Genomic DNA, 16,401 nt, shown 5'->3' on the forward strand with positions numbered 1-16,401 from the left:
TGGAGATGGCGTGTTTATTATGTTTTTCAAATTTTATATGTAATTTGTAGTTTAGTTTTTGTTTCCTTTTCATGTTGGGCTTGGGTAGAAAAGATTGTTTTTACATTACTTTTAGCCAATGATTTCAAGTGTTTATTCGTTGCGTTCAACTGTTACTACCATTTATCTGTTAACTATGTAGTATTTATCTTCTGATTCAGATTTTAGCCAACTATGTCAACATTGCTTTTAGCTTATTGTTTCTGTTTCAGTTGTTTATCCATTACTTTTAGTCCATTTATTCATTACTAGCTAACTATTTTGCCTCCAGTTTTTCCCAGCTGTGATATTGCAACAAAAAATTCCCAGTCTCTCAAGCAGCATTTCCACTGTAAAAGAGACGTCTATAAAACTCCAGCTCTAAACATAATAATAGAAAAACAGTCAATTATTACTCTCTGTGTTGTATATTTTTAAATAACAGGGGTTTAGTCTGTCTGTTTAGGCTGCGGTCACAGCTGTGGTGCGACCCGTTGACCATCCAAAGGCATGGGCGGTTATAGGCGTTCTCTGTGGGCCCTGTCTCATTCACAACTATTGATGTTACTATTGTTTTATTTATATTATATTATATTGATTAATCACAGTAGACAAACATACGTCACACATGTCTAGTTATATGTTAGCAGATTATAACACACACACTCAATTCTCAGTGGCCATAACGTCATGTAACTTTGGATTTATTCAACTTCAGCTCTTAGCATTTAGATAAATGGCTCCCTGTGCAGTAAACTCAGGATAACATCTTGTACGTGTCTAAAAGCTCATTCTCATTATGCGTCTAACCTTTTGACCGGACCACAACTTTTTCAGAGGACCTAGATTACTTGATACAGAGCTCATGATGATGAGATAAAGAGGTCATCTTCCTCCCACCACATGCAGCCGATGAGGTTAGTGTTTGCACGACACTCACAAGGAGACATCGGAGCAGAATGGCTGCAGTCGCAGAGCTCTCCGTCCTGCTGTTCGCTCTCATCAGCAACATTCATGCAGAGGAACTTCTCATCCAAAAGGAAATGAGCTCTTACACCTTCAACCTCCCGAAGCAGGCCACCTTCTGCCTGATCTCCAGATCTGTGGGTGAGGAGAAGCTTGTCCTGTGGTATATCTCCGGGTCCGGGAACGTCTCCGTACCTGAAGACTTGAAGCAGCGACTCTCAGTTGTCAGCAGGGACGATGTTTCTTCTTACATCATCCACAACCTGACGCGTTCAGACTCCGGCCTGTACCAAGAGGAGTGTTGGACCGAGGGCGAAGTGACACACGAGAAAAACACAACTTTGACTATTTGTGGCAGAATAGATGAGATGGAATATTTTTTGCTGGATCTTGGAGGAACAAAGAAGCTGCCTTGTGAGGGAACGGCCGACATTCTGGATACCCTGTGGCTCAGGTATGAGGCTGGATATCATGGAGACATGTGGAAGTATATTTTGGGGGTCAATAAGGTGATGGATGATATCAAAGGAAGATTCAAAGTGGTAGCAAAGACATCAATGCTTGATGTCTCCAACTTCACACCCACTGACTTTACACTGTACGTCTGTCTGGTGATGTACCAACAGCAGTGTGTTAGCAGTCAGCCTGTACAGTTGTCACTGCAACCAGAGACAATCTACCACTCAGTGGAAGAGACGGCTGTGCTGCCGTGCACTTTGACTAATGACACTGATGACCAGGTCCCAGTTTGGATAAATATTAAACAAAATCTATCCGAGGTGGGCCGGAACGACTCGCTGGTGTTTTCATCGCTAACATTAAATGACTCAGGTCTCTACTTATGTGAAGCCAATTTGAGAAGTAAAAGGTATCTTTTGATAGTGTGCCCCAAAGTTGGTCCTCCTGCTGTAGAGTTCTTCTCACAGGGAGATAACGTCACTCTGAGATGTAAATATCAAGAAAGAGGAATGCTTACATTTTGGTCCATCAAGTCAAACCAAACAGGAGGCAGAGTATTTACTGACTTTACTTCCAATATAATCATTGATCCGAAAATGAGCAAAGTTATCACTAACATGTCGGTGGAAGACACAGGAGTGTATTGGTGTTTAGTTATTGACCAAAATTTTCAGTGTCTATCAACAACCAAAACCCTTCTAAAGTACAGAGAGCCCTTTGTGGTTCAGTCCAGCGTCTACACAGTGAGGTGCTCACTGCTCAGCGGTCTGCTGGTGCTGCTCTGTGCTGTCGTAGGCACGGTGATCCAGAGGACCAGGAGAGGAGAGCAGCCGTAAGCCGAGACAGAGAGGGAATATGCATCTGTTCATACTCACGAGGTTAATCACCTTTATTCATTGTAATAACTCACTTCTCATTGACTTTAATACAGTAGAATATATACTTGTCCTCTCAGTTTCTTTGTGTTTATATACTTAATTGTCCTCGTGTGTTTTATTCCTTTTCTTTACTCAGTTGTGGATACATGTGGTTTTACTTTTCACTGCTTTGGGCGACATCCTGCTCTGATATGTGATATTGTTTTTAACATTTTTAAACATTTAACCAGTGAACCTTTTCACCAAAAGTGTTTTAAAGTCATTTCACTTATTTTTGTATCTTGTTTAATCACACTGATGTTTTGTTTTGAATCTAATAATGATGTGATTTCTTTTAATTATATCTGAGGTGTCCTTTATGTACATATAATTGTTGTATTTAGCATTATGGCTAGTGCTGTATAATTGTCATAATACTTTATATCATTTAATCATTAATTATTAATTGATTAATTATAATTAATTGCAGTTTTGATTGTGATTTCTGGTACTTCATCATTTTAAATCTCTGCATGTGTAAAATGTATGTTTTATTGTACTTAAGATCAGATTTTTCTCTTTCCCTACTACTTCAATAAAAAAAGAGTTCAATATTTGTTTTTATAGACTTTAAAATGTTTTTTAATCAGCAGACTGGACATATCAATCAAACAACTATTTATCTAGAACACCTGCTGAGAAATGAGAAATATCACTGGGTAACATTTTTTCTCATTAAGTGTTATCTGATATAAAATACCCACCCTTCACTGCTTTGGTTGGGATGGTCGTATTTCAAGTATTTTAATCAATTTAAGGACTAAAATGCATCTGAAGCTAATATGAGGCATTAGCAGACACATCAAATGAGTATCTTCAGTCTTTTTGGCACCAGATTCTCCCTCTGTATTACTACTATTTCTCTGCCACCGCAAGGAAACTCTGTCGGTGGATGTACAAAGCCATTCTGGCATTTCTTACTATATTACTGGATATCCAGACTTGCATTCTTATTAGTAAAATTTGTGGATATCTGCAATTTCATTGTTTCTAATCAGAATTTTAGTTAGATATATGAAATTTAATTTTTACCGGTCAAAACACCAATTGTGGTTATCCATAAAGAATTTTTTTATCTGTCTAAATGTATTTTGGATATTCAGAATTACATTATGGATACGTGGAATAGATTTTCCTTTTGGATATCTGAAATGAAAACTATGACAAATGGCTGTAGATGCCTGACATGGGGATTTTTTTGTATAGTAAAAATACCTCAAAAATGCTGTTGTGCATATCTGAAGTAACCACAAAGAAATTAAATACAGATCTCATCAATACACATTCATAGACTGCATATATCCAGTCTACTGAATAATGACTTAACACAGGCGTGGGCAACAAAGTGCAAGGGAATACAGATATGATGTATCAAAAAATAAATAAAACAAACAAACAAGCCAAAAAAAAATCTGTAAATGTCAGCTTTTTACTATTTCTATTCCTACTTTTAATACTTTTTTCAATAACAGCATCCCTTTGTGACACCAGGAAGTGTTACTGTTGTGTTTGAGTGTTGTCAATAAAGTTTGGTTCAAACAGAGGAAGGAGGGAGGGGCTGTGTTGTTGCTGTTATCGTTACCGTGAGACCCTTACGACTCTCCCACCAGTCAAACTCGGACCAAACACCGGATAAAGCTCGTACCGTCAACCGTACAGGATCCAGCCGTTCGCCCGGTTTTGTTGAGAGCCGACATGGGGAGCTGTTTAACCGTGGGGCCGAACGAGGCTCTGGTGGTCTCCGGTAGGTGCTGCTAACGGCTAAGCTAGCTGTCATCTTCACATAGGAGCTAACGGTGACGGAGGCTAGCTAGCGTTAGCTCACATTGAGTGCTAACCGTCAAACCAAACCGGATTAATATCTCTCTTGTTAGTAGAAACTAAATTAAACTTAAAAAATGTCTGATGGGGCTAAAATGAGCAGATAGTGTTTGTGTAAGGTTAATAAATCAGTGCTAGTTACTAGCGTCGATCAGGGCTTGCGCAGAAGCGTAAAGCTAACATCGTTAGCATAGCAGCAGCGGTTCTTAACCGTTATAATCAGTTATAATAATAGGCGGCCGCAGTTGAAATGAAAATTATAAATTATATATAGATATTGTGCTGGTAGATAAAATAATGTGTGTCGCTTAGTTTAGGCCCGGAAATGCTGCACCTAACGGGGGGCGGGTTCTGCTCATCCTCCATCAGCTCCAACTATAATGTGTTTATGTGAACAATTAGTGGAGATCTCAGAAAATATATATATTATATATCTATATATAGATAGATATATTTATTTTAAAACTCAACATCAGTAATCACAGCTATTTTTCAATGTTTTACCGTGTACAACATTGGACACATTTAGCTAGAGACCCTGAATTCAGAAAAAGATTAAAACTTCAAAAAATAAACAACAAAAATATCCCAACAACAAAGAAGAAGCAGAGGAGAGATTCACCCTACATGAACATGACGTGTGTTTTAATGTGTACAGAAGATACAGAATAGTAAAATTACTATGTGGAGATGCACAGTGACAATATGTAGTGAAAATATAGAATAGAATAGCCTTTTTTTTTTTTATCATGGCGGTACAATGAAATTAGGAAAATATATAAATGAAGAACATGAATCTGGGAAGATGTCAACATCCACACAGACTGCACACAAAAACAAACTTTTAAAAAAACCTTCCTTGCTGTGATCTGTTAGAGTTTAATAGATTAATTAGTGTTATTTCACTATTTCTTTGGAAGGTTTTTAATATTCTTACAAACGCAAAATGAAACGTCATTGATCATAAACATGATGTGTGAAGGTAAATAAATACTTCTGTGTATTAGTGTCATTATGACCATGTAGACCAAAGAGAGACTCCATTTCCCTGTTTTATTTGAAATGTTTAGAGCCCTGACAGTGTTTAATTAATCAGTAATTCACAAACAAAAAAGCAAAAACTGGAGGAATATCTGAAGAAACAAATCCTCGACTGAAGTATAGCACAGCAAACTCAGTTTAGGCCCAGTGTTTTTGTGTATTTCTTAATGCAACTGCTTTTGACTGACTTAGGGTGGATCTTATTTGATTAGATTAAGTTGAATCTAATCTGATTTAATGTCATTGCACAGAGTACAAGTACTGAGACAACAAAATGCAGTTCATCATCTAACCAGAAGTGCAAAAAAGCAGTAGTATGTGTATAAGTATAAAGGTAATATATCAATATCAGTGAACGGTAGATATGGCAAGACTGAGACAGTATTAACAGTGTGAAATGAACACACAGAAATATTCAGTATGAGGATGTGATGCAGTGCAGATATAAGAATAAAATAAATACATATAATGCAGAAATGTAGATACAGGTGATTATATATATCATATTATATACACAAAAAAGGAGATGGATGTGAATATGGTGAATACATTATGGATAATTGGACATGCAGGGTTTGAGCAGGTGCTGAAAATCCTTTAAAATGCTTCTAATGTGGCGTTTTTCAAGGTTTGAAATGTGCTTGGATTTCATAGAGAGTGCCCTGAAAACTGTCCTAATGGAGCTGTTCCTCCCCCCTCAGGTGGTTGTTTAGGCTCGGACACCAAGACCTACGCCGTGGGAGGCTGGGCCTGGGCTTGGTGGCTCATCTCGGACACCCAAAGGTGACAACGCATTATGAACATTAGTATAAGGTTGATTTATGTTATCTTGAAATGGAGTTTTAGTAGCCACCTTGAAATGCTTTTGTGCCGGCAAAACCACAGATAAGTGGATTATACTATTAAAGGCTTTCTGTTCAAACTCATTTGTATAAAATGGCTGGGGTTTTTAAACAGACCACAGCTGAAATGGGCTTTTGCTGTCCTGAATTTCCACCGGGAAGTCAGTCCCATTATCTTCAGGCGGTCTGTGAGAAAGCAGGGGATGAAAGCCGTTCTACCGTATTCTGTCTTTAGTTCACGCAGTGTGTTAAAGATGCTTTTTGATGCAAGCAGGCTTAAAGGCCTTTTTCCTTTTCAGCTTACACGGTCTCTATTCTGCCTCCGTTTGTGTGTTGTGTGCTTCACTGATAAATGCTCACACTCCTCTTACATGTGCAGTGTCACAAGACAAGTGCATTTCTCTGGTTAATTTTTTCCAGTGCTTGTTGTTTTTGTTGGTCAACGACGCTGTCACATGTCACGGCTGAGATTGTGAAATATTCCATTACCTCATTTCTTGAATGATGCTCTGTTGTAATGCCCATACTTGTGATTTATGGGGCAGTTTACATAAAGAGCAGACCCAATGATTCAGGAATTCAAAATTAAGGATTCAAGAATCCCCACAGTTTCAGAACCAGAAGCAGTGGTCTTTCTGCAAACACCTCTGTGTCTGATTGGTTAGGTTTATGCCTTACCGTCCTGTGATCGGTTAGCCATAAAGTAGCCTCACCATAACGCATTCCCTGCTTTATTATCTATTTTCCGGTAAAGAAACATACTAAACAAGCATCAGAAATGTTTACTGAGGAAATAAATCAAGTGAGAAGTTGGCTCATTTTCTCACAGACTTCCATCCAGTCAGACTTCTATGAATGCAGCTTTAAGGTTCTTCAGCACTGGCTTCATTTCAGACCTGGAAGCTACGACCACTTCTTTCACATCGTCTGTGATATGTCTGCTCGTGTGTATGTGCAGGAGGCACGTAACCATGGAAACCCAAGTGAAGAACTGCTTTAAGAAAATACATTACGCCCTGCCAAGTGAAGCCTTATACTGACACTTGGTGACGCCACCCCAGAGCCTCATTTCTCACTGTCTGCTGTTGTCTGCTATGTTGTTGTGGTTATCACTGCTGCATTGCATTGTGGGATATTTATGCCAGTGATACTAGCAAGTTGAAGGACCTTAATGAAGCGATTTGCCGTTAATGCAAACGTATAGTGCCGGCAAAAGATCATGATTTACAGTGTTGTATTCTTGACCGTTGGTTCTGTTCGAGGATTCTTCCCATTAAAGGGAAGTTTTTCCTGCCACTGTTGCCTAATAATGATGCTCATGTGCAGATTCTTGAATCCTTAAAGTTTGAATTCCTGAATCTAGACCTGCTCTTAAGGAAAGTGTCTTTTAGATAACACTTGTTATGAATTGGCGCTATATAAATAAAGATTGATGGATTAAATTGGAAAAATATAACAACAAAAAAGGCAGAAGACAGCTGTGAGTGGACACAGCATGTGTGGTCACGCTAGATTATTTTCTCTCTATTCACTTCCAGTAAGGACGAAGTGTTTCAACTTGATTTAACTATGACATGTGGCAGGTTAACAAAACACAGCTGTGGGGAGCCGTAAGGCGTCAGTATGCCTCTTATATAAAAACTTTATAAAACCTTGAGTTATTCCACAGCTTGTTCCTCTGACGTCATATTCATGGCCTGATAATTGTGCTTTTAAGATAAGACAAGATTAACTTTATTAATCCTGCATCAGGGGAATTCACCTGTAGCTCAAAAGTGAGAGTAAAAAAACAAAAACAATTTTAAATGACATAAATACACTATATACATCCTCCATATATACACAGATGTAGAGATGGTAAATTGCACAAGATAGATAACTTGCACACGATATGAATAACTGACATGCATGTGGATTAGTAATGTTAATAATTGCCATAAATATCTAAATTAATAATTTTGTTCTTTGCTGTAGGATAACCTTAGAGATCATGACTCTGCAGCCGCGATGTGAGGACGTGGAGACCGCAGAGGGGGTCGCCATCACTGTCACAGGGGTGGCTCAGGTAAGACCGCATCCACACGTCTTCTTCTGTGAGCTCTGTCACCCACATGGGCCAGACCTCAGGAAGGAAGTGCTCCGACTTCAGCTCTTATCACGAGGACTGCCTGATCAACTTCAAGACTCTTCTGACACCCACTGAAATGTGTCCTTAACATACGACGTCAGAAACTTGTCCTGGATCAGAATTCAACAGAGCAGCTAATGATCAGGGCTGGGTATCATTAAAAAGTGTAATTACCTTGACTAATACCGCTTCCTAAACAAGACTCTCAGGTGATACTAATTTTATGACTAAAAAGGTTTATGCACACTTTAAGTTTTTCGTAGACGGGTGTGTAGGAGAAAATGTCCTAAAGCAAGAGAGGCAGGAGGTTTCCTTTGATTGGTCAAATGTATGCAGCCTGTGGGACTAATTGCCTGGCAGCCTGATTGTCCCTGACTGGCCTCACCTGAGTAGGTGTTTATCTGCCTGGTATGCTTTGTTCCTCTGTGCTACCTAATGAAGATCTAGGGACCAAAACATTGTATTTACAATAAAGGTTTTTGCAAGTAAGAGGACGGTACCAACTTTATAAAATCTATTTTAACAAAAAGAAAATTCTATTACACATTACAGTACAAATGTTTGTATTTTTTTATTGTTTTAACAATAAAAACAATAAAGATAAACCTATTTACCATAAATTGAAGTTATGATATGATATCAGTAAATTGAAATGTCCTTCAGATGTCCCTCCTCGTCAGAGCCACTGCTGCTCCGACCCACCAGAAAAACAGACATGCTCTCAGGGCTAACAGGGGTTAGCAGCTCAACCTTGAGCCGCTTACTCACCAGGGTGACCTGCTGGAGGGTGGGCACCACCACATTACCAGCATACGCCAAGTCAGGACAGCGTGCAGTGCAGAGCGGCAGCTAACCATTGTTTCTCCTACATGCCTCCATGTAACATTAGACAGCCACTCTCCAGCTTTATTAGATCCTGGTAAAGCATGCTGCATGCTTATTGGCTCGCTGACGCTCATGAGATTTACTGCTTAGGTATCAAAATTTGGTGCTGAAAGACGGGGCATTGTTTGGTACGCTCTACTATCAAAGCAATTTGATCAGTGCCATAAAAGTATGGAAGGTCAGTGCTTTTCACAATGAACACCTGTTTGATGACAGACTATAATGTGAAATAAATGGGAACATTGTGATGTCTGCACTACTCACTGCTGCTGTTCTTTTATGCCTTTTATTATTGTTATTTGTTGATGCACAAGTGAATGAGTGAATAATGTAGATGTTACCTTCAAAATTGGAAATGTTTCTGTCGCAGAGCCAAACTGCCCCTTTTTACTGACGTATTTCATTATTATAGAGGAGTTTAGAGGTAATTAAAGCACAGGCCAGTAGCCTGGGGTTACATGTTGATTCTGTGTCTTCTCTTCAGGTGAAAGTCATGACGGAGCAGGACCTGCTGGCTGTAGCTTGTGAGCAGTTTCTGGGTAAATCAGTGATGGAGATCAAGGCTGTGGTTCTGCAGACTTTGGAGGGACATCTGCGCTCCATTCTGGGTATGGACGTTCATCTCATGTTAACTGTGTGTTAAAATCTTACATGCCAATGTAAATCATTTTCTATTTTTTTTTGGGGGGGGGGATTCATTGCTTTGCGAGTTAAAAGGCAATGTCTTCACATTTTTTTCTTTTGTCTGACCGACAATCAAAAACCAAAAGATATTCACTTTTCAAACAGGAAACGATGAGGAGGCTGATTCATTCCATTTAAATTTCATCTGTATAGCACCAATTCATAGCAAAAGTTATCTCAAGACACTTTTCATGTAGAGCCGGTCAAGACCAAACTCTTTTAATTAAGAGAGACCAAACGATTCAAGAAGAAGCAGACGGCAGCAAGAAAAACTTCCCTGTAATAGGCAGAAACACCCATTTTGGCTGAGAGAGAAAGATTATCAAAACAGTTACGGATTATTTACGGATCTGTGGACAAACAGATTTATTAAACTACTAATCGTCTGTTGACGTGTGTTGAGGGATTACATGATTTTTCTAAAGGGCTGAGAAGATTCTGCCTGTCTTGTTTTTACATAAGCCAAAGAAGTCTTGATGGAAAACAAAAATGCACAACACTCACTGGATGAAAACAGGACATTGGACCACCCATGTGATATGGAGACACTGACATTGTCCCTCCTTTGCAGGTACCTTGACTGTGGAGCAGATCTATCAGGACAGGGACCAGTTCGCTAAACTGGTGAGGGAGGTGGCAGCTCCCGACGTGGGCAGGATGGGCATCGAGATTCTCAGCTTCACCATTAAGGTGAGTAGAAGATGCTGTTAGAAGCTACTGTACGGAGCAAAGACGGGCCAAAGTAATACAACCCAGCACGGCCATCACATTGAAATAGACCTGCAGTCTTAATCCAAGAACAAACCTGCTCACATGCCCGTTCAGCACATGTGAGGATCCTCTCTCCTCGTCTTCTCCATTACACGCTTAACATCCTTGATAAAACGAAGCTCGATCGGTTTCTGGGTCTCGGGCTGGAGGGCGGTGGAGCTAAGAGAAAGGCTGAAGCATAAAGTATCAGACTGCAGAGTGGCCAAAGCTCGCTATGCTAACTAGTTAACTAGTTGACCTCCTATTGTTTGGCCTGTTCATGTGTGCTAAGTCGTAACGTTGAAGGATAACTCGTAATGTCGCCCTTTTGTGCAACTGCACCCGTCAAAGCTGTCCACTAAAAGTGCTCGTTTTTGGCACTGACAGATTATATTGTATAGGATTATAACAAGGGAGTCAGTATAATAACAATCTGAGCCTGTCGGTGGCAAAAACAAGCACTTCTAGTAGACGTACTTTCAGTCCGTTCACGGTTGCACAAGACATTAGTCATTATTGTTTTTGTCATTTTATTGCTTTATTTGAAAGGACAGTTGAAGAGTGACAGGAAATGCGTAGGAGGGCGAGGGGACATGAACATGTTGTTATCTTCCTCTCAAGGCTGCTGCTCATTAGAGAAATCATCCCTGCTGGGTTTCTTGGGTCCAATAACGGACCATCAGGAGACTCCCCTTGTAGAGTTTGCTGTTGTTGATTGGAGCTAATTGAAGTGTGGCAGACCACAGTGCTTCGCTGGAAGCCCACAGTCCACTTCGATGGATGGTTTCTGTGATGCATCAGGACGAGTGACTCTTCAGAGGAGTCTTCCTGAGTGCTGATGTTCCTCATGTTACTGCTGAATGTAGCTCAGACCTTTTCACTAACCAGACGGCGCTGTCAGGTCCAGTTAATGAGGCGCTCGCTTGTGCCAGGTGTGGAAATCAATAAGCCGTTACCACACAGACAGTTGGTGTCTGTTTGTGGTCAAAGCAGTGAGAGAAACGGGACATTTAGAGAACGTGCTCACGACAAATCAAATAAAATGCTCTCACTCCTCAGACCTGCTGCAGTGTTTCCTTCACGCTGGCTCGGGGCTGTAGGCGCCCAGATAGTGAATTTACTGTCATAAAAAGCAGCAATTTTTTATATGTAAAGAGCTGAGGGCAACTTTTTTCAACATTTCTGCTTGAAAAGTAAATAAAACGATTGTTCTATCTTAAGTAGTTGTCTCGGCACAAACAACGCTCTCTTGTCCTGCTCCGTGTTCTTCACTCACACCGATCTTTACTGTCAATCCAGCACCAGTCCTCCACTAGGGGGGAATTATAATATTGTGGCATAATAACAAAAAATAATGGATTGCGAAGGCTTTTGTCTTTGTGAAAGTAACGATTGTCTGACCAATGAGAATCTGGAGCACAACTGATCGCCCTGAAGGTGTCGGCCCTGCTTTTGTTCATTCCAGTCTTTTCTTAAGGGCACATTTTTTTCAGTTTTACCTTTTTTTGTGTTTTGAATCATTGCTTCATCAACTGGAAAAGACTTCTAGCCCCCATTTACCCCACACCCAGAGCTCTGTAGCTTAAAGCTTGACCTGTTTGCCTGTTCTTGCAGGATGTGTACGATAAACTCGATTACCTGAGCTCCCTCGGGAAGACCCAGACTGCAGCCGTCCAGAGGGACGCAGACATCGGCGTGGCTGAGGCAGAGAGGGATGCTGGGATACGGGTAAGCCAGGAGACTCTGAGAAGTGGCTTCTGTTGTGCACAGCAACCAACTGAACGCCGCTTTGCTTCTTAATCGTCTCCCAGGAAGCAGAGTGCAAGAAGGAGATGATGGACGTTAAATTCCAGGCTGACACCAAGATGGCCGACTCCAAACGAGAGCTGGAGCTACAGAAAGCTGCTTTCAACCAGGAGGTCAACACGAAGGTGGGCGCCTGAGGTTAGAAACGCTGCTGAAACCAGCCGTCAGACAAAATGTGTGTTACCATAGATGTGTGTATTTTCAGAAAGCGGAGGCCCAGCTGGCGTACGAGCTGCAGGCAGCGAAGGAGCAGCAGAAGATCCGCCTGGAGGAGATCGAGATCCAAGTGGTGCAGAGGAAGAAGGAGATCACCATTGAGGAGAGGGAGATTTCCAGGACAGACAAGGAGCTCATCGCCACCGTGAAGAGGCCCGCTGAGGCAGAGGCCTACAAAATGCAGCAGCTGGCTGAGGGGCACAAGTGAGTGAGAACCCATCGGTTAAAGGGGCATTCAGCCAGTTTTATCAGCTTTTTTAACCAGTATTACTTGTGAGAACTAACACTAGTGCTAAGCACAGCTCACACTCCTCACTCCTCGCTCATAGCCGACACACCTTGTGAGTTTAATCTTCTTGTAGCCTCCAGGCCTCCATTTATGAGCAGGTTGCTGAAATACCATCTGAGTGGGAGTTAAATTTTCAAAACATACTGGAGGATATTTACTAATTATTTGTGGCCCTTTTTTAGCCACTAAACAGTCGGGGTTTGCACAGGTGAATCGAGGAAAAGTTCCTCTGTTGAAAATTGGAAAAAAGTTTTTTTTTTTAGGCTTTCCTGTCGAGCAGGTGTAAAATCTGTGTTACTCATGCAGAGAAGGAGAGAGAATGAGACAACATGGTGACAGCAGTAAATATTTAAAGATATAAAGTATAAAATGACTTTACATTATCATCTGATATATTATTTTCTACACCAGATTTACCTTTCTGTGTCCCTCAGTGGCTCCTCTGCTGCTGAGTATGTGTTTCCTGACTTGTAGTGATTTTTATAATTCTTTTATGTGTCAAAGGACTAAAAAGTTCTTACCTAAAATCCCATACATTGATTTTTCAACTCTTTCAATCTCTGGCCTTTTTATTAAGCTAATGTTTCCTCACATACAGCCTTCTTGTCTTCTCAGTACAGCAACACAAAACACGTTTTTTTAAGTTAAAATATCCCAGTTTAACATCTTATTTACCAGAATGTCCACAACCAGACGAATCATTTACATCTGTGGTCTCCCCTCCTAAAGAAACATCCCACCCTGACAGATTTGTGGCAGGCTCAGTAAAAATCCCCTCATTTGAGGCAGAGAGTGAATTTGGTATCGATCTCCAAATCTGTGTCTTCGTGCAGTTTTTAAAAGTCATTCAAGGCTTCTTTTAGCTCCAGTTCTCTTCCCAATATGCTGTTTTTTATTTGGTTGTTTGTAGAAAGGCCAGAGGTGAGGAGCTTCTGGTAGAGATTGTTTCTCTGGGTTAGAGACAGACCAGCTGTGTGGATGATTATCTGAAACTCGTCCCTCCAGCCTGCGTCCTCACTAACACACCACGTTTCCATCTGCTGTGGTTACACGGCCTCCATTTTATTGTTGCACCTGCAGCCACATTTCAGCCATGTAGCTGCTTTCAAGGACTTCAGCTGAATGCCTCAAACTCCACTAAACATCCACTAATGGGCTGCAATAATTATAATGATGATAATGATGGTGAATAATGATGACAAACATGTCGATAGTGACAACACATTAAATTACACATTAAGAGCAGAAAGTGTTCTGAATCTCGTATATAGAAGTTATAACATTTAGAAATTCATTACACAGGAACATACCGGACCGATCAGCCAAATATTTTTTGTGCACTTTTGCTCCTGTGTGCTGAACAACCTCTAATGGTTGTGTGGTTTTATGCCACCATCAGTCCTTCTAAAGTGCAGCCAGGAGATCTGATCTCGTGTGTTTCCTCTGCGTCAGGATGAAGAGGGTGCTGATCGCCCAGGCCGAGGCCGAGAAGATCAAGAGGATCGGTGAGGCGGAGGCTTCCTCCATCGAAGCGGTGGGCAAGGCGGAGGCTGAGAAGATGAGGCTGAAGGCCGAGGCCTACCAGCAGTACGGAGAGGCAGCTAAGACCGCCCTGGTCCTCGAGGCCCTGCCGAAGGTAAAACCTAGACGGGTTCTCCAAGTCCTCCCTAAAAGTCCCACACAGCAGATCCAGATTCTCTAACAGTCTGTGGTTCAAGATGGTGTTGGTTTGCTTTTTACAACAAGCTGCCAGGAAGCATGATTCCCCTTTAGTCAGTGCATGATTCACACTGCTTCCTCAGTGCGTTGGTATTAAAGGGATAGTTTGACAGTTGGGGAAATGCGTTTATTCACTTTCTCGCCAAGACTTAACCGCTTACCACCGAAGCTACAGCCACGAGCTCAGCTGAGCAGGAAGCTGGAAAAAGAAGCAGAACAGATCGTAACAAATCCACCCAGCAGCACCTCTAAACCTTTTTACTGTGTTCTTCTTGATCTGGTGCATCATCAAGAAGCATAAATAAATATATGATAATGTTCTTCACGATATCTGTTTTTGAAAATAAAAGACAGATGGCAGATGTTTTGGAAGTGGTTACAGCTCTTCAGCCTCCTCTTCATGACTCAGAAGTCACCAGACTGTGACTGTATCATGTCTCCACGTCACTGATCGTGTTTTATTACCTCCAGCTGACAGTAAACACCCACCTGTGTCTCTGCAGATTGCTTCCAAGGTGGCAGCGCCGTTAGCCAGGACCAATGAGATCGTCATCCTCAGCGGGGAGGGCGGCCGCGTGACGGGCGAGGTGAACCGCCTTTTGGCCGAACTTCCCGTGTCTATCAACGCTCTCACCGGAGTGGATTTGTCAAAGGTAGGTTTATGCAGTGTAGTACTATTAATGCGTAATGAGTTTGTTGTCAGGGGCGACGCTACAACGACGACTGCATGATTCATCCAATGTTTCTGTGTGTCTCATTTATTTGTTTCATGTATAATAAAGTTTTGTGTGGCATTTGTGGGCCCAAAGAGCTAAAACAGCCAGTCATTGTTTGGTGGTTATATTTTGACAGTCAGTACTCCAGTGTGCAGGATGTAGCGCCGTCTAGTGGTGAGATTCCAGATTACAGCCCAGCGTGTAGGAGAAGCTACGGTGGCTGACGAGGACTCACGCTCCCTTTGCTTTTTCTTGTACTAAGCAATAAGTCTGATCCTCAGTCCTTCACTAGTCTGTCCTCTCTCGACAGCTCCCGTTGCTGCAGAAGATGACGAGCACTCAAGCCTGAAAGCCGACGACTCCACGTGACTCCAGTATATCTGTCGTATGCACTCTGATAGACTGCCTTTAATACACTTGAAGAATCTTGTTGTTTTATACGTATATATACTGTATACCAAGTGAATTTTGGAAACCTCTGGTGCCTTACTTTATACAGGACCAGAATATCTGCATGCACTGCTGCTCATTCAGACATTTTTTTTTTTTAAATTTAACTTCTAACATGGGGACATTTTGTGTTGTGCTTCCTTTTTGTGTTTTTATTTTTTAATATCTGAATCGTATATTTTGGCCCGTTTGTATGAAATGTCGAGGAAGAGGAGAGCTGACGTTTGGCGTCATATTGTCATGTGACCTGACGGCTGACGTTGGCGCCTCTTCTCTGGTATTTCTACATCAGGGCGCTGCTTTTTCAGACGACCAGGCCTCTGCTCTCACTTTCTGCAGCCTTCTTGCTGATTTATATACCTCCTTTCTTTATGTCCAGACACATCTGCACTCCCCAGATAATCTGAATCGTTTCTTTTTAACTGCAGAACTTTGCTCGTATTGTACATTAATTGTGCTTTTTTTAACTATCAGATGTTATTCAGGTTATTTTATGTCTCAGAGATTGATTTTTAACGATGTAACAGGTGCTCACAATCTTAAAAGAAGCCCCTTTTGTTGCGCAAATTTTATCTGTTTTATTCTCCACTAACTGTTGAAATCAGGCACGAACACATGATCATTATTATTTATAAGCTGGCAGGAAAACGGGAAGCAAATTCAGATCTTGTGCTGATTTTGGTTGGCTTGTAAT

At 41.2% G+C, this 16,401-nt stretch overlaps 1 protein-coding gene across 1 annotated transcript; it reads left to right on the forward strand.

Moving 5' to 3' along the window:
• Positions 1 to 3,928: 3,928 nt before the first annotated feature.
• LOC139199875 (flotillin-2) lies at positions 3,929 to 15,809 on the forward strand. The gene is made up of 11 exons (XM_070829064.1): positions 3,929 to 4,104; positions 5,924 to 6,005; positions 8,039 to 8,129; positions 9,562 to 9,685; positions 10,333 to 10,451; positions 12,126 to 12,239; positions 12,323 to 12,442; positions 12,523 to 12,737; positions 14,275 to 14,458; positions 15,045 to 15,194; positions 15,568 to 15,809. The coding sequence occupies exons 1-11, from the start codon at positions 4,056 to 4,058 to the stop codon at positions 15,604 to 15,606; spliced, it is 1,287 nt and encodes a 428-aa protein (XP_070685165.1). The 5' UTR covers positions 3,929 to 4,055; the 3' UTR covers positions 15,607 to 15,809.
• Positions 15,810 to 16,401: the final 592 nt, after the last annotated feature.

The sequence above is a fragment of the Pempheris klunzingeri genome, chromosome 4 (genome assembly GCF_042242105.1).
Source record: "Pempheris klunzingeri isolate RE-2024b chromosome 4, fPemKlu1.hap1, whole genome shotgun sequence".
NCBI classification, from domain to species: domain Eukaryota; kingdom Metazoa; phylum Chordata; class Actinopteri; order Acropomatiformes; family Pempheridae; genus Pempheris; species Pempheris klunzingeri.

Bases quoted from the DNA above. Each gene is read 5' to 3' on its own strand.
- LOC139199875 (XM_070829064.1), top strand. From the start codon at position 4,056: ATGGGGAGCTGTTTAACCGTGGGGCCGAACGAGGCTCTGGTGGTCTCC. The intron at 6,006-8,038 runs GTGACAACGCAT...TCTTTGCTGTAG, and splicing joins CTCATCTCGGACACCCAAAG to GATAACCTTAGAGATCATGA. The intron at 8,130-9,561 runs GTAAGACCGCAT...TCTTCTCTTCAG, and splicing joins CTGTCACAGGGGTGGCTCAG to GTGAAAGTCATGACGGAGCA.